Source organism: Stegostoma tigrinum, chromosome 4 (assembly GCF_030684315.1).
Source record: "Stegostoma tigrinum isolate sSteTig4 chromosome 4, sSteTig4.hap1, whole genome shotgun sequence".
NCBI lineage: Eukaryota > Metazoa > Chordata > Chondrichthyes > Orectolobiformes > Stegostomatidae > Stegostoma > Stegostoma tigrinum.
This window is the reverse complement of record NC_081357.1, coordinates 34,074,303-34,096,424: the sequence shown is the minus strand read 5'-3', so window position 1 is coordinate 34,096,424 and position 22,122 is coordinate 34,074,303. Positions and strand designations below refer to the sequence as shown.

The following is a 22,122-nucleotide window of genomic DNA, read 5'->3' as shown; positions in this document are numbered from 1 at the left end:
CAGCTTGGCACTTTTTTGGCTTGTCTTTCCAAGGTTGGAGAAGTTGCAGGCTGAGGAGGAGTCTTGGTGAGATGCTGTGGTGCAACTTGGTGTTACACACTGTCGCCATTTTGAATTGGTGGTGGCGACTAAATGTTTAAGGTAGAGGATGGGGTGCAATGTTCTGGATGGTGATAAGTTTCTTGAGCATTTTTGGAGGCATACATCCAGGTAAGTGGTTTTCCAGTGTGGTCTTGACTTGTGCCTTGTAAACACTGAACAGGTTTTGCGGAATCAGGAGGTATGTTGAGCATAAATCCCAGCCTCTCCCCTTGTATGAACATAGCTGGCCCAGTTTGGTTTCTGGTCAATGGCAACCCTCTGGTTATTGACAGTGCAGGGTTCAGCAATGGAAATGTCACTGAATGTGAAGAGGAGATGGTTAGATTAGAGATGAACATTGCCTGGTATATATGCAAGGAATGTTACTTGTCACTTATTTGCCCAAGCATAAAGTTATCCAGGTCATGCTGAATATGGAGGCTGATTGCTTCAATAGCTGAGGAATTGTGAAAGGTGCTGAACATTGATGATTAACTAATGAATAATCACACTTCAGAACGTTGTTGACAATTAGGCTAAAGATGGTCACACCTCAGACTTTATCCAGAGTTCCTGAGGAACTTCAGGATTGGAGTCTTGGAAATGAGATGACTGATTTCCAACAAGCACAACCATTTTAAATGGTAAGTTTTTAGGGGCATCATGAGATGAATGGCTTGATATAAATTACATTTTCCTTGCATTTTTAATAAGTTAGTAGGATACAACCATAACTATCACCAATTTCTCAGCCTGTATGTTCTGGACACCTATTTAAAAACAAAATGACTCTAATTTTCATTTTATTGTCACAGTAAAAAAAACAATAAAATATAGTGAAAAACTTTCATTTGTCACCACAAAAGTGTTTTCTGAATAAATTAAGAGTAAGGGAAGAAAAAGGATATAGCTTGAGGACAGACCATCAGTCCTGAGTCAACGATGCCTGCGCAGTTATCCCTCTGCAATCACTTCACTGCCGATCCTCAGGGGCTGTCTTTGCAATTGGCCGATATTCCTCTGCCACTACCTCATCGCCTTCTGTGCTGGATCTAACAAAGTTAAAGTTGCTTTCCTCTCTTCTGTGTTGCCGTGAAGCCTTTCTGCCACTGCATTGTTTTCGCCGGCGCCAGGCCCAACCAATGAAGTAGCTGATCCTCAGGTGTCATATTTTGCCCCGGGCCTATCTCAATGATGTTGCCTTTGCTGCTGTAACAGCTGCCAATTCCAGGTGCTGTGCTTGCTCTAGAAGAGCAAGTAGGTACTTAATCACCCTCATACTGGGCCTGCTCAAGGTTGGCCTAAGTCTGCCTGAGGTTCTCAACCTGGGTCTGGCTTGAAACAGCTCGAGGTCTGTGCATTCAGCTCCTACTGCTGCCAATGCCTCCCAAGCCAATATTGATGATATTTGAAGACAACTTAGAAGTTTCAAGGATCCAGGACAGGGGACTCTTTAGTCACTTTCATTTAACCGCTGAGCTATTATTATAACTGTACTGGTTCTAGCTATAGTGACTGTAATGAGGTCAGCCAGGTGGGCCTCACAGATTGTGAGTTTCCTGATTGGACCAGATTACCAGCCCCAATCAGGGAGCCCTGGCTGACAAATATAAGCAGGAGTGTCAGAAGTTCCGTTCACTCTAGGAGCCAGCTATGAGGAAGCTGGATCAGTGTCAAGGATTCTCCAGGTGTAAATGAAGGATGATTTGGTGATGGCATAACAGCCTCTATGGAGTTATTTCACCGGCAGCTCGTATATATAGTTATCATTTCCTGAACTCAAATTCCCTCTTGGAGGAACAAAAGCTATTTTCTTTTACTTAGATTTGTTCCATTGCCTGACAACTGATTCTGGTTTCAATTGTGGCTGGAACTGCCCAAGTTCACTCCGTGTCCAATAACTGTTTTCTTCATTTTGCTTAACATGAAAACACATTCTCCCTTTTGACTGCTGAATGGTAGATGGGTACGTGCTCTGACAGTGACCCAGCTTGCTTGTCTTTGATGATATTAATAGAACGCACCATGCTGCTAAACCTCTCAATTCAATTTCTATGAAGAAATATATTCTTAAAAAGACACAGAAACCCTGCAGGTATCAAAGCAGTGAAATGGGGTTTCCCTTAATGTAACCTTCTGATAGACTGATCCTAACAATGAAGGAATTCTAAAGCAGCAGACAATGTAATTATCTGTCCCTGTAAGACAATGTTCCCTGTAAACCAATTATCAAGGGCAGAAACATCTGCAGTTGGTTTAAATGCTACATGTTTAACTCAACTACACACAGGTATAAATTGTAAAGTGAAAACAAAAGGTTGGAAACAATGAGGGAACAGAGTTAATAATTTAGAACAACATGAAACTTTGTTGGAACGTGAGGTCATAGATTCATAGCTTAAGGATTTTTTTCTAATTCTTCCATGGGATACGGGAGAAGATCAGAATTTGTCGTCTATACTTTATCACCGTTGAAATGGGTAGCTTCTTGAACTAGAGGGCATTTACTCTCACTTGACTATGGATCTGGAATCACATGTAGGTCAGCCTGAACAAGGGCAGATTTCCTTTCCTGAAAGAAACTGTGAAACACTTGAGCCCTTATGAAACATAATGACTGTTTCATGGTCACCATTACTGAAACTAATTTTCAATTCCAGACATTTTTGAACAAATTTAAATTGCACTTATGCTGAGATTCAAACCTAGGTCCTCAGGGCATTAGTGTCAGTCTGAATAATTGGTCCAATGATACTACAGCCAGAAAACAGTGCCAAAATGGAAAATTAAAAGATTTGGAAACCAACAAGGTGAATAACCAACATAGAATTAAATGACAGTACTGTTACACAGATTGAGGTGATTAAGAAATAAAAGATACATCTGAACCCAAAGGATGTGAGAAGGCTTACAAAACAATAACAAAGAAAGAAAGCCTATGTTATGAATGTCTACCAGAGAGAAGCCAGAAGCAGGTTCATTCAGGGAAAAAAAGAGGCCCGTAACAGAAAATGTGATGTTATCATCAGCCTCCAAGGAGAAAAAGCTACCAGAAAAGTCCTGAGGTGCTTAGAGGTCAGTGAGAGCAATTTAGAAGCAGAAGCCTCTGGATGTGTCGGGGAGTAGGACATCTTACATGGGTGTTGAAGGCTCGAGTTGAGGGCACCTCTATTAAGTAAAAGTCAACTGAGTTAGGAGTTTGTTTTATGAGTCTCAACAAGAGAGATTAACTGAAGAAAACAGCATCTAGTGAAAATATAGAAATTTGTCAAAAGAAAACCAATGATAGCTGGGTTAACTGTGATGTGGAGATTACATGATAATTCATGGATATTTAAATGTCTCGCAAGGATATCCTGCAATAAAAAGGATGAATATTTCTGTATTTTTGCAATCAGATCTTTCTAGTTTTTTCTTACAGGAGTACTATGGTTCACATTTCTCCTTTGTTTATGTTCTTTTGCGAGAAGTATTTTGGCAGCTTCTCCTGAATATGTTCAGTGACTAAGCTCCTGGTTTAAAAAAAAGTCTAATAAGCTAGGTTTCACAATGGAATCGCACTTGTCCAGTACTACGATAAGCTCAGATCATAAAGTATGCATTCCTTACAGGATTAAAAATCCTTGAAGTCAAAACGGATCTGTGAATCTTTAAAAACAAGTATATGGAGGCACTGGGCAAAGACACAGGAATATTGCTGTGATATATATTACATGGGTTGGAATTTCAAGATGATGTTTCCTGCAGTAGAAAGTGTAACAATGAAATCATTCATTAAAGCTAAACAGAGAATCAGTGCATATGTTAGGCTTGGCAACTAAAGCAGGATGTCTTTTTCATTTTTATTCATTCATCGTGGGATGAGGGCATCACTGGCTAGACCAGCATTTATTGCTCATCCCTAATTGCCCAGAGGGCAGTTAAGCATCAACGACATTGCCATGAGGTCTGGAATAATATATAGGCTAGATCAGGTAAGGATAGCAGTTTCTCTCCCTAAAGGACATTAGTGAACCAAATGGGTTTTTCTGGCAATCGACAATGGATTCACAGTCATCATTAGATTCTTAATTCCAGATTTTTTTTTCTTGATTGAATTCAAATTCCACTAGCTGCTGTGGCAGGATTCAAACCTAGGGTCCTCAAACATTACCTGGGTCTCTGGATTAACAGTCCAGCGATAATACCACTGAGCCATTGCCTCTATAAGGGTAAGAAGCTTACAGAGATTTTGGTTTTAACAGAGGTTAACTTGAATTTGACTTGTCAGCACTAGAATTAGCTATGGATTAGTTTAAAATTTAAAAAAAAACCATGAAGAGGAGCAAACAAATGACAGAAATGGAATGTAAAGAGAGGGAAAGAAAAGGAGAAATTGAAAAATAAATAGAAAAAAACAAGCTTAAACTGGCAAGAGACAAAGAACAAAGTGATATTGAAATGAGGGAGAAAGAAAATGGAATTTAAAAAGTTTTAACCTGAAGATACAAAACTTGGGAAGATATTACTTGATTATAGAAGTGCTTAGAATAAGGAAAAAAAATGCAACCTAATAGTTTACAGGATGATTCAGATTCCACTGAGGGATCTGATTTAACAAAATAGTACCTAAATTTACAGTATGGAGTTGAAAGATATTTTACCCCACTTGAAAAGATATCTGTGAAGTTGAAGTAGCTAAAAGGTGCTTGGACTTTAATGTTATGAATGTGTACACCAGTCTGAAAGAAAAGCAGTGGTGCTTTTGAAGCAGTGGTTAAAAGTCTAAAACAATAATTATGAGTTTGTCCCTGAAACTTATCAATGACTTCAGTGGGGAAACTGTTAGAAAATATTTAGAGAAAAAGAAAATACCTGCACTTGGAGAGGCAAAGATAAAGCAGGGAAAGTCAGTATGGTTTTGTTAAAGGAAGGTTATGTTTGAGAAATTTGAACACATTTTTGAGGAGGTAAATAGGAGTGTTGTTGATGTGGTCAGCATGGACTTCAGCAAGGCTTTTGATACGGTACCTCAAGGTAGACTGGTCAAGAAAATATGGCCCAGTGAGATCCAATGCAAAGTGGCATGTTGGATTCAAAATGGTTTAAAAGGTAGGAAAATGAGGGTGAAGGTGCACGAGTATTTCTCTGACTGGAAGTCTATTTCCAGTAGGATTCTGCACAACTCTATGCTGGGGCCATTGTTGCTTGTGGTGTCCATTAATGCCTTAATTGTAGGAGGTGTGATCAAGAAGTTAGCAGAAGACACAAAAATTGGTTAGGGTGGTAAATAGTGAGAAGGATGGCCTGAAGGACGATATCAATAGACTAACCAGATGGACAGAGCAGTGGCAAATGAAATTAAAGTGAGGGGTAATGCACATGGGGAGGTCTCACAAGGCAAGGTATTTGACTATAGACAATAGGACCTTGGAAACTACTGTCGATCAGAAGGACCTTGGGTGTGCTATTCCATAGATCAGTAAAGGTATCAGGATAGGTAGATAAAATGGTGAAAAATGCAAATGGGATACTTGCTTTATTAACTGAGGCACAGAATACAAGAGTGGGGAGCTTATGCTGGACACGTATAATATGCTGGTTTGGCCACAGTTGCAATACTGTGTGCAGTTTCTGGTGACTGCATTAAAGGAAGGATAAGATTGCAGTAGAGAAGTTGCACAAAATATTTTCCAGTATGCTGCCTGGGCACAGTGTCTGAGACAAGAGGAAAAATTAGTCAGAATGGCCGTGGGGTTTCCTTACAGCAGCAAACATTGACATGAGACCTGAGAGAGGTATATAAAAATTTCAGGGGCATAGATAGGATGGATAGGAGGTAGAGGAGTCAAAAGCCACAGGGCACAGGAAAAGGCAGAATGCTAAGAAATCTTTTCAGTCAGAGGGTCGAACTCATTGCCTGAAAGGGTGATTGAGCCTATTACTATGGAAGTTGTAATGCTTGCTGCAGAATTCCTAGGTCTTAATCAGATTTTGTAGCTGCAGTATTTATATAGCTGGTCCAGTTCAGTTTCTAGTCAATAGTAACATTCACGTACTGATGGTGGAAGAATCAGTAAGACCATAAGACCATAAAGGCATAGGAGTGGAAGTAAGGCCATTCAGCCCATCCAGTCCACTCCGCCATATAATCATAGCTGATGGGCATTTCAACTCCAATTACCCACACTCCCCCCGTAGCCCTTAATTCCTTGTGAGATCAAGAATTTATCAATCTCTACCTTGAAGATATTTAACATCCCGGCCTCCACTGCGCTTCGTGGCAATGAATTCCACAGGCCCACCACTCTCTGGCTGAAGAAATGTCTCCTCATTTCCATTCTAAATTGACCCCCTCTAATTCTAAGGCTGTGTCCACAGGTCCTAGTCTCCCCGCCTAATGGAAACAATTTCCCAGTGTCCACGCTTTCTAAACCATACATTATCTTGTAAGTTTCTATTATATCTCCCCTCAAACTTCTCAACTCTAATGAATACAATCCCAGGATCCTCAGCAGTTCATCATATGTTAGGCCTACCATTCCAGGGATCATCCATGTGAATCTCCACTGGACACGTTCCAGCGCCAGTATGTCCTTCCTGAGGTGCAGGGCCCAAAATTGGACACAGTATTATAAATGGGGCCTAACTAGAGCTTTAAGTAATAGTTGTGCCATTCAATGCCAAAGGAAGACAGTTATGATGCTTTGTTTTTGTTTGATATATTAATAGAAGTGATCACGTTCACTCATTGTTGGTGCACAGGCCTTGTGGAGATGAAGTCCCATCTTTACATTAAGGATACTCTTTATTGTGTTGTGTGGCACTACCATTCAGCTAAATGGGACAGATTTCACACAGACCTAGCAACTCAAAGCTGAGCATTCTTGATGTGCTGTGATCTACCATTTGGATCAGAACTCTACTTAAATCAAAACCTGCAAACTCACGGCCTGGCATATTTCCAAATCTACCATTACTATTAACCCAAAGGATCAACCATGGTACAACAAAGAGTGCTTAAGGACATACTGTGAGTTGTATCAGGCTGACATAAATAATAAGATGCCAACCTGATGAAGCTGAAGCACAGGACTATTTGCATACCAAACAGAAGTCACATGCAAGTCAAGGCTAGGTAATCTTACAACCAACCAATCTAAACTCTGTAATCTTGCCATATCCAGTCATGAAAGATTATGGATAACTAGGCAACCTACAGGAGACACAGGCTCCATAAGCAGCTTGATGCTCAGTTTTAGGGGATCCCAATAAATCAGTGTAAAAGATAAGACTAAAACCTTTGCTTCAGCCAGATGTACCAAGCAGGTGATCCAAAGTGGCCTCCTTTGGAGGTTCCCAAATCAACAATCTGATTCACTCCATGTGCTGTCAAGAAATGGCTGAAGATACTGGATATTGCAAAGGCCAAGTGCTCTGACAGTATTACAGCAACAACACTGGCCTCAATCCGGCAATGTGGAAAACTGCCCACAAAAGAAGAATACATTTGCCCTGGCCTAATACCACCACAACTATCTGGACAGAGGCTGGTAACCTGTCACCAACAGACCCTTTGTTTACATGTGCACAGTACACAAGCTGTGGCTAGCAAGCTCAGAGTCAGTCCCTGAGCGGAGGAGAATTAAACCTCCTGGTTATATATTATTTTCTTTCTTTTATTTTCATCTCCTGGTTGTATTGGTCAGCCAGGGCTTCCTGATTGTCCCAGGTTAACAACCCCAATCAAGGTCGTTGCGGTCAACCTAGTTACAATCAATCCACCCCTCGACCCTAAGTCCAAGAATGAAGGCTTGGCCTTTCACTTGTAGTTTTTCTTACAATATTTTCACCCCAGGTCTGATTCCCCTAACTCAGACTCTGACATGGGTGGCGTGTACCTGACCATAGCCAGTCCCTTGAGTCATGGGAGAGGTTCCTCCTCTTCTTCTGGCAGGAATGGTATCGAGGCTACATCCATCTTAGAGTCTGAGTTCTACTTGACACTGCATGGATGGGGAGAACCTACCATTTCTGACTGTAGTATGTAAGGGGCCAAGTATGTTTTGCTGTTGCTTGGTAACAGCTTTCAGGTGATACACATGTTTGTTCAGGACTGCATCACCTCCCCGAACTTTAAGTCACGGTACTTGACCTTGCATCAACCTCCCCTTGTACCCGTACAGGTCCATTTCTATGGTTCTGGCATCAAATTATATCCCCTGAATTAAACTGTTTCTCTTGCTTGGAGGAAGCATGTGGCTGGCATTGGCGTTCTTGCTCCCAATTCACCCTCACCCCAGGTCTAGGTGCAGAGTCTTCTCCCCATCAGTAACTCTGTTGGAGTTATCCCTGTTGTCACGTACAGGGTAGTCTTATAATCAAACAGGAACTGGGATAGTTTGGTATCAAGTGACGCTGAGGGCTGCTTCTTTCAGCCTGCCTTCAACGTTTGGACCATTGGATGATTGGTATACAGCCGTCCTTATGTACTGAATTTCATTTAACTTTAGGAAATGTTCAAATTCCTTCAGGTAAATGAAGTCCCATTATCTACTACCAATACTTTCGGGAGTGTGTGTATCGTGATTCAAACTGGGGATTCTGGAATAGTAGTCCTGAGTGGTCTACATGTGAACCCAGGTGCACAGTAATGTAGTGGGCAATTAACGGCTGTCTGATTGACCCAGCAGGCTGCTCAGAAACTGAAGAATAAAACTGGACATACCATCAGGCATCCGCTGGGGCATCAAAAACAAACAGACCGCCCCGTCAAGCCAACCCTGCCAAGTCTGCTTGGTTAAAATAGTCATCTTGTCCTAACAGCAAAGTCAGATCCAACAGAAATGGTTGCACAGTGATATTTGGTCAGGATTGAGTTGCTCAGAAAGCTGGCAGCACTGACTCTAGATGCTACAAAATCTCATGGCATCAGATCATAAATAGACAAGGTCATACTCCCTCAGGTGATGAATCAGTACTTCTCCACGTTGAAAAGAACTTAATGCGGCAAAGACACAAAATGTCTTCTTGTTGGGGAACTTCAATATCCATCACCAAGACCAAGACTGGATCATTGCTGCTTACTGAGCTAAGTAGCTAAATGCTGAAGTACATGCCTACCAGACTGAGCTTGTACCAAGAAGTGAAAGAATCAAAATGAGGAGAAGAAAATTCCTCCAACTAGCCTCTCCAATCTACTTATCACATTTGCATTCGTCAATGACAGAAGTACGAATGACCACTGCATGCTCGTTGTGGAGATAAATCCCAGTCTTCACACTGAGGTTACTCTCCATCATGTTCTGTGCTATTATCAACATGTTAAATAACACTGTGAACACCAGTATCATAATCTATAAGCTCTCAGCCAGACATTTCCCTACAGTTACCATCAAGCCAAGGGACAAACCCATGAAAGCATGAATGGAGCATCAGTCTTATATTAAAATTAGTTTACCAAACTTGTGGAGTGAAAACATAGGATTGCAAACATGTTCTACAGATGAAGCAGTATGCTCTGGCCAGAGCTAACCAATTCCACAACAAATGGATTAGATCAAAGCTCTGCAATCATGACACATTTAGTCATGAATATGGTGGAAAATTAAACAACTGGTGGAATGAAGAGATTCCAGGGCCCAGTTGGGGTATGGTATGCACATCAGACAAGACTGAAACATTGAGACAGAAATGTAGAGTGGATATTCCATTTGGCCTCCTTCTGACAATCATAGCATCACTGATGTTGAATGACATGATACGGTCTCATTTTTGGGTGTCTGAAAATTCTTGTCATTTGAATTAGTCATAAGGATCCTTCAAAACAACTACACAAAAGTTGTGTAGCTGTCCATTCATAAATGTGAAAGCACAATTGTTAAGCTAAATGAATAATAAAGGGGTGTGTAGAATAATGATAAACAATTTGACGAAAAAGGGAATTACTTCAGTTGACAGATGGCATCGATGTAACTTATATTCACTAAGAAAGAGTACACTTGAACCTAGTACCTTGGAACTAAAAACATGATTATGAATCAGAATCTGAAAAAAAAAAGTACACTTCTCAAAAGACGAAGAACTGGCCAAGAGTCAGGGCTCTTACCTCTGCATTTAGATTGTCTGCCAAACGAGCAAGGAACTGACTTTCAATTGGATTTTGCTGAGTCAGCAAAGTTAAGTAATGACTCAGTTTATCATGAGCAGTGATGATTGTGCCTTCACCAAATCTGTCAAACTGTGGTCGTCCAGCTCTGCCAAAAATCTGCATCACATCTAAAATCCCCAAGTCAACAAAGGACCCCCTCTTTGCATCATATATTTGAGTACCCTGTGGGGAAAAAAAAACACACAAATAGCACGATAAATATCTACAATTGATACTTTTTCATTTCTGTAAAATAATTTAGTTTTCCATTAGTACTTCTTGGAAAAACTAAGTATGACAAACAGTATTGTTTTATGGCTTATAATATCCTTTGATTTTTGAGTTCTGCTTGTTTCTGATTTGTTTGATAATTTACATTGCAAAGGAGGTGCTTATGGCAATTGGCTAGGATTTTATGGAGGTTAGTGGTGTGATGTTTATTGTGTAATCTGCGCGTTTTTCGCATTGTTCATTTGAAAGTTTGGGTTTGTGTGGTTAATAATTAACTTATAAGTATTGGCAAAACTATGGTGATTTCTTTGTACAACAATCTGACAGAGCTACTTTGGCAGCACTAATGGATGTGTTTTCCTTAGGATGCAAGCCATTTTACAATTTACCCAAACCAAGTCACTCTAAGGTTTGGTAGAAATTTCTAGATTTTGATTTTTTAAAGCAAAAGGGAAACAGAATTGCTCAGAGGCAGAGATTTGTTCAATTATCTTACTTTGTTTTGAGCAGTTCTGTGATGTCATTAGACGTAGATAGTTGCAAAGAACAGTGTTGCTGAGGTTACAGTCGAGTCAGGTGGTAGTCCCAAACCCGAATTATTAAGGCTATTTCAAGCAGTTACATTTAAGTTCAGATATATGATAGCTCCAGGAAAAAGGCAACAACATTTTCAGTTTAGAAGTTAATTCACAGTTACTTTATGTCTGTCAAAGTGTTAGCATGAGTACTGTAAAGAGAGTGCTTCTGGATATTGTACAAGGGATGCTTGTTTTGAATTTATTGAGGAGTACTTTGGGGTTAGTGGGACTATAACTTTACTGTTTGTTTAAAAATTTGTGATTTGAATTATAAGTATATTGCATTGTTCATTCCACTATATCTTCATTTCTTTTGGTTAGTAAACTTCTGTTTATTGTTTAAACAAAATATGCAACCTTGTGTGCTTACATCTCAGTAAGAGACCACTTAGTTGAAACCAAAATGAAACATGGCTGGGTTTCAGTCTGGGATCTGACTGTCATGTAATAAAATCAACTGGGTTCGTAATGATGGATACACATGAATTACAATGATTAGATTTTATCATGTCAACCAGGAATGTCTCAATGATCATTTCAACTTGTGCGTTCATCCCGATTCACGGCACTATCAATATATCTTTGAGTTAGACTCACTCAATCATTTATCAGCATTCTCAATATTTTCCAACTGCCACTTCAATAAAGCAGAACATAAAGAAAAACAATGCTTGAAATTAATCACAATTCAAGAAAATAATTGGTGGTAACACTTTTTTAAAAGCTGATAATTCACATAATTTTTGCACAACATAAGAATGCTCACTGATTATTGCGTTTTCAAACTATATGGAGCTTGCTGGTTCAGCCACCGAATAGGTGAAACAGTAATTTTGTTTCTGTGCTGAATACTCGTCCTTTCTCTGTGTTTTTTTAAAAAAAGCTCGTTTTGATTCTAATGATGGAAATGCATTTGAAGAATTAAAAAAAGTCAACACAGTAAACATTCTAAAAAATCATTCAATAAAACATCATTCAAGAGCTCCTTAAAGATCTTAAAAAAAAGTCTGAACTAATATTGGAAGTGGGGAGCATTCACAAATGATATCCACCACCCAAATTTTCTAACTTTGTGCTCTATATGGCTTTTATCAGTGTCACATTATGCTATGCAGTAAAGTGTAATTATAATCAAAGCTGTGTTAGTCTACTGGTGACGCACATTGGTACTATAAAATACCCCCTGGCTTTAGGATACCTGTACGCTCTACAATTTCCCATTAAAGCTTTATTAAAAAAACACTTACAACAACACATCCCCAGGTACTTCAGAGATGTAATTAGACAAAATGAATTGCCAAGCCAAAGAAAAAGCTACAAAGTAAGGATGCTCAAAAGTTTGGTTAAAAATGTGGTCTTAAAGAAGTCAGGAGAGCAGAAAGATAGCAGGTTTAAGAGAGAAAAGTTGTAAATGTGAAGTATAAAAGTTCGACCGTAAGTGGTAGTGATGGTAGTGGTAGGAAAGGAGATGCAAGAAACGTTCAAGAAAGCATTGTGTGTGGCGGTATGTACTGAGAAGCATGAACAGCTGGATGAAGCTACAGCAATAGCTATAGAACTATTAACAGAATTAAATACAGGATGACAATTTTAAATTGAAACCTTGGAGTGAATGTAGGTCTATAAAAACAGGAATAATAGCTCAATATCGCTTGATTTGGGATTGACAACTCGCAAGAGTTTTTGGATGAACTAAATGTTACGCGTTTGTAGGCCAGAGTAAGGAACATAGTTAATATGGGGCCTCAGCAGAATGCAATGAAGGCCAAAGTGAACTGTCGACAGACTAAAATTTGAAATTTGCTTCAGGGTGGATATTTGTGCAGAAATGCAGGCAGAGGTGCTTTAACTCGGGTTTATTGTAAGAAATTAACTCGTCATAGTGGGAGGATAAAAGGTAGGAATTATGAGGCCAAGCTGCAGCAAGACCAGCGGCTGAGTGATGTCACAAACTGCAATATGATCCTGTCCTATGATCTTGCCATGAATAGCCGGCTCTGCGGGTAAGCCACACATGATGAATGCCACAGTAGCAGGTTGGGAAAGGTGATTGTTGTTATGGATGGAAGTGGATAGACTTTGTCATGTCAATCATTGAATGGAATTGATTACAAAACCAGAATTGAATGCAATTTCCTTTCAAGCAAAACAGCCTCAATTATTTCAGTTTTCTCAAAACATGGCTAAAATTTATTACAGTAAATTGTGATAACTTTAATTTCAGGGGTTCTGCCCACAAATTTGCTTTAACTGGAGCTGAGATCACCAGTGGCCACAGTGTAACATGTTTTGCCTATAAATATGCTCAATGTCAATATTACAGTGGCAGAATCAATATGAAAAATACAATCATAGTAATGCAGCCACTCATGGTGGTGGAAATTGAAATCCCCCAACCAGAACACACATTGTATCCTTGTCATCTTCAGTCCCTCCTTCTTGTGTTGTTCAACATGGAGGAGTATGAATTACTCTGGGTTTGTTGTGTCAGTAGCACACGACATTTTCAAGGATAACGATAGTGGTGTCTAGGACATTGTCCGTAATGTATGATTCCATAAACATGGCTATGTCAGGCTGTTGCTCAGTGAGTCTGTTAGACAGTTCTTGTAATTTGTCACCAGCCACCAGATGTTACTAAGGAGAACATAGCAGGGTCCACAAGGCTGTGTTTGCTTTTGATGTTTCTGCTGCCCAAGTCGATGCCTGGTGGCCTGCCCAGTTTTATTTCTTTGTCCAGACTTCATAGCAATTGTTACAACTAAGTGGCAGAGGACAGCTGAGACCAACCACATTGCAATTGGTCTGGAGTCTCATGTGGGCCAGGCCAGGTGAGGATGGCAGGTTTCCTTCCCTGAACGACATTAGTGAACCAAATGGGTTTTTCTGAAAATTGACAATGGTCTGATGGTAATCAGTCAATACTTAATTCTATGATTTTTTTTTACTGAACTCAAATTCCTGCCATGTTGGGAGCCATGTCTGGGTCCATAGAACACAAGTTGAGTTTCTAGATTAATAGTCTAATGATAATATTACTAGGCCACCACCTCCCCACTAGCTCTGAAAAACCTCAGCGATTGTTTTCTGCCTAGCCTATTGCCTTTGGAAAAGTTCAAGACAGCTTGTCATATTGCCAATGCAGATAAACATCTTTCTCATGTTTTCATGCTGCACTGTAAACTCCTAGAGGATCTCTACAACCTTTGTGGATAGACATACACAGGTTAGTGATAAAGGTATGGAAGATGGTCATAGAAGTCACAATCACCAACTGCTTCTTCCATGGCTATTTCAAACAGGGGTCAGCAAGAAACCCAGAATGAGGAGGAGCAAGGAGAGACCTATCAGCTCAATGACAAAGCTCATATTTTCAGATAGGGTGAGGTAATGACCTCGTGGTATTATCACTGGACTGTTAATCCAGAAACCCAGACAATATTCCGAGGACCTGAATTTGAATCCTGCCACAGCAGATGGTGGAAATTGAATTCAATGAAGTATCTGGAATTAACAATCTAATGATGACCATGAACCAGTTGTCAACTGTCGGAAAAATCGACCTGGCTCACTAATGTCCTTTAGGGAAGGAAACTGCCATTCTTATCTGGTCTGGCCTACATGTGATTCCAGACCAGCAGCCATGTGGTTGACTCTGAGCTGCCCTCTGGGCAATTAGGGATGGACAATGAATGCTGCCTAGCCAGAAACACCCTCATCCCGTTAATGAATAAAGAAGAAAAAAGCCAGCTGAGAGAGGCCAGCATGGAATGTTCAGCAAAAACAAATTGTGGAAACACACCCGGGTAGATGATACCACATTTTGCACAATGGACCTGCTAGATGATCTAATCAAGAGACAAAACACACGTTCACCAGAGAGTTTGAAAACGCTGAGGATCCGGTGAATGCCTGCCTACTCACTTGCACTCTCAGCAGAACATCCTGCCTGGCACTACCCAAACCTGTGTAGCCTCACCTATCTTGCTGATCATTGGCAAGAATTCTATGGTGAATAATAGAAATAAACCATTTAATTTGAGAATTCAAAATTAGAAACTTGTATTAGATTTGTTAATGACAATGTTTTAATGAAGCCAAATAGAAATTGGTTCTCAATTACTTTACCTTGATGATGACAGCATGCGCAGGAAGATTGACACCCCAGGCTAGTGTAGCTGTGCACACCAATACTTTTATGTGTCCACGTGAAAAACAGTTTTCAACCAAAGTCCGATCTTGACGTAACATTCCAGCATGATGGATGCCAAATCCATCTGGGAACAACTCACGTAGCTGCTTGTTCCGGGATTTCTGAATCTGACAAGATGACAAAGAGCAACTGATTCAGTAATTTATCAACTTTAGTCTATAAAACAACAGGCTGTTAAATATTTCACAAAGAATCACAGTCAACTTGGAGCATTAACTCTGTCTTTGCACACACTGTCAGACCTGCCAATTATCTCAAGTGCTTTGCTTTTCTTCAGATTCTTGGCGCTACAATACTTTGCTTTTATTTTCATCATTTCAAGAGGTATATTATAAAGGGATGAAGTAAATAAGTAGCAATGTCTTGCTACATGGTGCATTGCTGAGATCACACAAAGATTTTTTGTAGCGTTTGTTCTCCTTAAGGAGAGATGTGTATTCATTGGGATCTGTTTAGAGTAAATTAAATAGGCTGGTTCCTCAGATAAAGGGACTGCCTTTAGATGGAAGGTTGCACAGTGTGGATCTATGTTGTCTGAAGCCAAGAAAAAAATGAGAGGTGATATTATCGAAACATATAGGACTCTTGAGAGCTGGTAGAGTAGATGTCAGGAACCAGTTAACTGCTTACAAATAAGGAGTGTCCAAATTTAAGAGATAGGGAAAAAAATTCTTCTTCCAGACGGTTTCTTTAAAATTGAGCGGGATATGGGCACAACTGGCAATTTCCCTTAACAAGTTGGGGTAGAAAGTTTGGCATGTTGTCCTTGCTGATGGTTTCCTTGGAGATGTGTGTGTTTTTGGATTGACCAGTAATGTGGACAAACAAACAAAACACCAAGAAAATATTGTACACCCCAACACACTGGCCACCCAATCCTATGAGAGAAACACAACAGAACTGACTATAAGACTCCTTAGACCTCTTGGAATAAGGATAACACACGAATCAACAGCCACACTTCACCAGTTACTCTCAAAGATGAGAGACCCCATACTCAAAATGAGCTATTGATTGAGTTATTGAACTGTAGTAGGCCATCCTGTGCAAGTGCACTAACAATTCCATAAGGAAGGGAGTTCCAAGATCTTGATGTAGTGACAGTGAAGGAACAACAGCATAGTTCCAATCAGGATGGTGTGTAGTTTGAAGGGGAACTCATGTACGGTACTGCTACCATACATCAGCTGCCTTTAGCCTTCTAGCTGACAATGCCAACATTACAGAGCTAGAAAATATCATGTGCCTGCAGCACAATACAATAATTTCTGGTACTGTTAATGCAACTTTTAATAACAGTCACAGAAGATCATTATGACAGATATTAGTGGAAAATGTCAGATTCAAAACAATCAGAGATTGTTTTAGTTCTGTTCCTGTTTCCCTGGGAGTTGAGATGAATGAAATCAAAAGCTGCAATGCCTTCTCATAATTGAACCTGCATTCACAAGGAGCTCCATATTCACTGTCCTGAGAACTGTCCATAACACTAACTTGTAATATGTCACAACACAATTCTTACTGCATGTGATTGTATATCTAAAGAAAAAAATCTGCAAATGATGAAAAATACAAATAATAATGTAGCTTAAATAAAGTATAAGGTTCTAGCCTATTGGTGCTGATTGACCCATTTCATTTTTCCAGAAATTTAAATGTATCACTGCATTTATATATACTCCCCTTCAGTATATTAATTTTTCTTTTGATTGAAACATACTAGTCACATTTCCAGTAATGTTTACATCTCTTTGCTATTCTCCCTTGAATTCTGGCTGCATATTCACTGTAGCAAAAGACATTTAATTGACATACAAAACCTGCATGAAAGTGCTCTGATAACTAAATTAAGTGATAAAGGCATAGTTTTAGCAATTATCCAACTATCTGCAATTACTGTATAAAAATGCATCTCCGTGACAAATTCCATGACAACATTTTAATCATCAATAGCTTCTAAAAATCGCTAGAGTACTGAGATTATATCATAATCTTGTACTAGTTGCTTTGTGTCATGCAGCACAATTTGATGAGTGGCTGATGGGGAGCAGAATAAACAATAGAGTGGTTGGTTGGTTTGCTGAGCTGACAGGTTTTCATGCAAATGTTTTATCTCCCTTCTAGGTAACATCATTAGTGCTGTGTAGTGTCTGTTGATGCACTACTGTTCTGTCTCACTCTGGATTTATACGGCCCGGCCTGTCATGGTGGACAGTCTTGTTTACGGTTTTGTATTGTTGTGGTATGCAGATGGTGTCTATTTCAACATGTTTGTTAATTACATCCGTGGTCGAAAACCAGGCCTCCAGGAATTCTCGTGCTTGTCTTTGTCTTGCTTGTCGTAGTACTATGGCTTTGTCCCAATCAAATTGATGTCCTTCTGTGTAGGAGTGTATTGAAACGAGAGTGTGCTGGTCGTGCCGTTTTGCTATAAGTCCATGCTCATATATCCTGGTAGCGAGTTTCCTGACCGTCTGTCCTATGTAGTGTTTCTTGCTGCATTGTAATTTATACATCACATTTGTCCTGCTCATTTTGAGTATGGGGTCTCTCATCTTTGAGAGTAACGGGTGAAGTGTGGCTGTTGATTAGTGTGTTATCCTTATTCTAAGAGGTCCCACGAGTCTTGAAGTCAGTTCTGTTGTGTTTCTAATATAGGGTTGGGTGGCCAGTGTATTGGGGCGTACAGTATTTTCTTGGTGTTGTTTGTTTGTCCACATTACTGGTCAATCCAAAAACACAAATCTCCAATGAAACCATCAGCAAGGACAACATGCCAAAATTTCTAGACCCATGCCTTATCACACACTTGGTCTTCAACGGCCAGGTATATGAACATATTAATGGAGCACGCATGGTTTCCATGGGTTCACCCATCTTGGGGCTCATAGTGGAAGCTTTTATGCAAAGACTGGAATGCACAGCCCTACCCCAGATTCAGCTGAAACTATGGGGTAGATAGGTGGGTATTAAACAAGCTAAGTTAGATGAAACACACTATCTTATTAACAGCATATTTACTGGAATCAAGTACACCAGGGGAAAAAAGAACAATGAACTCCCATTTTTAGATGTACTGGTGGAACAAATGAACAATGGGGAATTCCTTAAAAGGGTTTACAGAAAGTCTACAAACACAAACTAAATCCTGAATTACAGCAGTAAACACCCCTGCATCCACAAACGGAGCTGTGTCAAGACTCCCTTTAAACAAACAATAACTTGCTGCAACACCCTAGAGCTGTGCAAAAATGAAGAGTAACACCTCTACAGAGCCTTTGCAAACAGTGATTATCCTAACAGCATCATCCGCCGATGCCTAGCGAACAAGCAACACCAAGAAAACACGGTACACCACAACATGCTGGGCACCCTACCATATGTTAAAAACACATCAGAACTGACTACAAGACTCCTACGACCTCTTGCAATAAGGACAGCACACAAACCAAACAGGAACACTTTGTCAGTTACTCTCAAAGACGAGAGACCCCACACCCACAATGAGCAAGACAAATGTGATATATAAATTACGATGCAACAACTGCAAGAAACACTACTTAGGACAGATGGACAGGAAACTCGCTACCAGGATACATGAACACCAACTTGCAGCAGAATGGCATGACCAACTCTCCCTCATTTCAATAAACTCTGACATAGGAGGACATCGATTTGACTGGGACAAAGTTACAGTCCTAGGACAAGCAAGACAAAGACAAGCACGAGAATTTCTGAAAGCCTTGTTTTCAACTAACAAACATGTTGAAATAGACCCCATCTGCATACAACTATGGTACAAAACCAGAAACAAGACTGCCCACCATGACAGATCAAACCACATAAATTCAGAGCAGGACAGAACAACAGCATTTCAACAGAGGCTACACAGCACTGGTGATATCATCTAGAAGGGAGACAAAACATTTGTGTGAAAACTAGTCAGCTCAGTGAACTAATCAATAACTCCAACCACAACCTGAGCTACAGATGTTCGGTAAAACAATGCAATAAACAATCCTGTTCAAAAAAGACACCTTTTAAGGAACCAAACATTTCGCTTTCAACTTTCTTGAAATTTAGTGAAAAGAAATTAAATATTTTATATTGCTTATCAAAGATTATCAAATAAATAAAACAAAGAACCATGGATGATGGAGATCTGAAGCAAACAAAAACAAAGTACTGCAGGAACTCAGTAGGTCTTTCAGCATCTACAGAAAGAAAGCAGAGTTTATGCTGAGTCCAGTGACCCTTCTCAGTACTAGATTATCAGATGTTTATATAACGCCAATACCAGCAGTTCAAATTTCAACACTAGCTGTAAAAATATCTGCAAAGGATCTTTACATGCAGATAAAAAAACTTTTCTTGAAACAGCAATGTCTCTTTTTGTACTTAAATGTCTCAAAACAGATCACAATATGAACTACTGAATTACAGGTACAAGCAGGAGCCACTTCTAGAACAAGAAAAAGAAAACAGTGAGATATATGGTCATGGAAAGCACTATACATATATGCAAGCGCTTTGCATGAACACTTGACATCTCAAAGCACTTTACAGTCAAAGAAGTAAGTTTTGAATTTCAGTTCTGTTGTATAAAGTTATGGTCTGAAAGATTTGAAACCGCCCACTTGGGGAAGTCACATAGGCTTTGAATGGAAAAGAAACACAAGATCCTAAAGGAGGTAGATGCATCTTCTTTGGCTTTTAACTGTTTCTGTAATTATGCCTATCTAATCAATGCAAATTGTTTCAATTGCTATCACGGAATAAACTATATCTTGTTGTTAAGGCTAATGCCACTTTTCATTAGACACTATTGAGTCTTAATTACTACAGGCATTGCTAATTAGGGCACTTGTGGCACAGTGATAACTCTAAAACTGAGCCAGGAGGCCTGGGTTCAAGTCCCACCTGCTCCAGAAGTGTGCAATAACATCTCAGAACATGTTGACTAGAAAATATTTAGAAACGAGGACTGGAGAGTACTGTGGCATAGTTCTGGGGAGGTACTGGTGTGGTGGTACGGTCACAAGGCTAATAATCCAAAACCTCAGGTGAATATTTTGAAAACAGAGATTCAAATTCCACCATGGGAAATGGTGAAATCTGAATTCAATATTCCCTAAAGACCGTTCAGGAAAGGCATTTGCTATCCTTACCCGGTCTGGCTTACATGTGACTCCAGACTCAAAGCAATGTGTTGACTGTGAACTGCCCTTTGGGCAATTAGGAATGCGCAATAAGTACTGGCTAAACCAGTGATGCCCACATCCCAGGAAAATTATTCCTGCTCCAAAGGTGTGACTGCAGATGTTGATTAAAAATATTGAAGAAAGAGGATCGACCACATCAGGAACTGACTAACTTAGTGAAATGCTATTTTAATCAGTAGAAAGGAGGATTCATGGCAGCACTCTATTCAAATCACAAGACGCCAATTTTCAGTTGGACAATATATGACAAGCCCCTCGAATAATTAACTGGATGCAGCAGCCAATCTAGGCATAGCAAGGTCCCTTCAACAGTAATGTGAAAATGACCAGATCATTTGTTTTCGTGGTATTGATTGGGGGATGAACAATGGCCAAAACACTGGGAACAATTAACTATGCTGTTCCTTTACGAAATAGTGCGATGAGATCTTTTACATCGACCCGTGAGGATAGATTTAACACCTCAACTGAAAGACAGTCTTCCAACAGCACAGCAGGATAAAATACATGGAGCACACTATTGCTGTAATGTTTTCTGAGGAATTCCATGTGGAAACATGACAGACTTTTTATTTAGATTTCCAGTTGATTATGAACATGGAGCTATATAGTTAAGAGTAAACATGGACTTTACATGCAAAATCCAAGTGATGCAAATTGCAATACATTATTTAATCACCAAAATATGTAAAATGAAGAATTAAACAAAAAATGATTTCTTCTCTAAAAACAGAAAAAAAGGTACTGATTACTACTAGATAACAAAGTGTGAAGCTGGATGAACACAGCAGGCCAAGCAGCATCCCAGGAGCACAAAAGCTGACGTTTCGGGCCGAGACCCTTCTTGGATACTCCAGCATCTGCAGTTCCCATTATCACTGATTACTACTACATTGCTTTTATGCATTTACTTTCTTCATGTACACGTGAAGCGCAATTTACACAATAGTTAACTTGACAGTAAGTATCAATTATGCCCTTTAAAAACACATTCGGCATATTTAGAAATGCAGTGGGAAGTTAGCTTTTCTCATTGCCATGTTTAATAGGCAAAGTAATGTCTTCATTGACTAAACATTTGCAATATTTTCATGAAATCTCTGTGCATACCTAGTGAAGTATTGCTACAAATTGGAATGGAACAGCTGCTTCTAAGTTTTTATACTGCAAACACTCATTCACCCATTAAGGCAGCAATTGCACTCCCTGCATAATGGATTGATCATTTTGTATGGAATGTCTAAAAGCACATTTTGAAAATCAATGGTGTGATTGCTAACAGTAGTGAAACAAGATTTAAAAACCCTTTCTGGATGAACAGATTTATTATAATCTCGGTTACTTAACTAATAATCTTCTTCCAATTGTTAAAGATCTGTCATCTTTGACAGTGTGACTGCTTTTAGTTTTTACAGTTGATGTAAAGTACTGTGGGTGCTCATGGCAGAGTGTTTAAGAAAGCCAGCAAGCCCATTGTGCCTGCAGGGAGAGAAACAATCAACTCTGAACCAAATGTGTGGCTATTCCTGCACTGAATTTGAAACATTGGCTGTTTCTCCCTCTGCCAGACCTGATGAACTTTAAAAATTAAACTCCCTTCACAAAAAATGTCTAGCTAACAGTTTGGAGTTGTTTTTCTTAATTCTAGTATGTGGCATTTTAATGATT

General features: G+C 39.6%; 1 protein-coding gene across 1 annotated transcript in view; it reads right to left on the bottom strand.

Annotated features, from left to right (window-relative positions):
- The window catches only part of ascc3 (activating signal cointegrator 1 complex subunit 3), a 507,536-nt gene that overhangs the window by 210,956 nt on the left and 274,458 nt on the right, over window positions 1–22,122 (bottom strand). The window contains exons 16-17 of the mRNA XM_059645261.1: window positions 15,148–15,339; window positions 10,169–10,393 (exon numbers count right to left, since the gene is read on the bottom strand). Of these exons, the coding sequence (XP_059501244.1) occupies window positions 10,169–10,393; window positions 15,148–15,339 (417 nt within the window). The remainder of the gene's footprint in view (window positions 1–10,168; window positions 10,394–15,147; window positions 15,340–22,122) is intronic.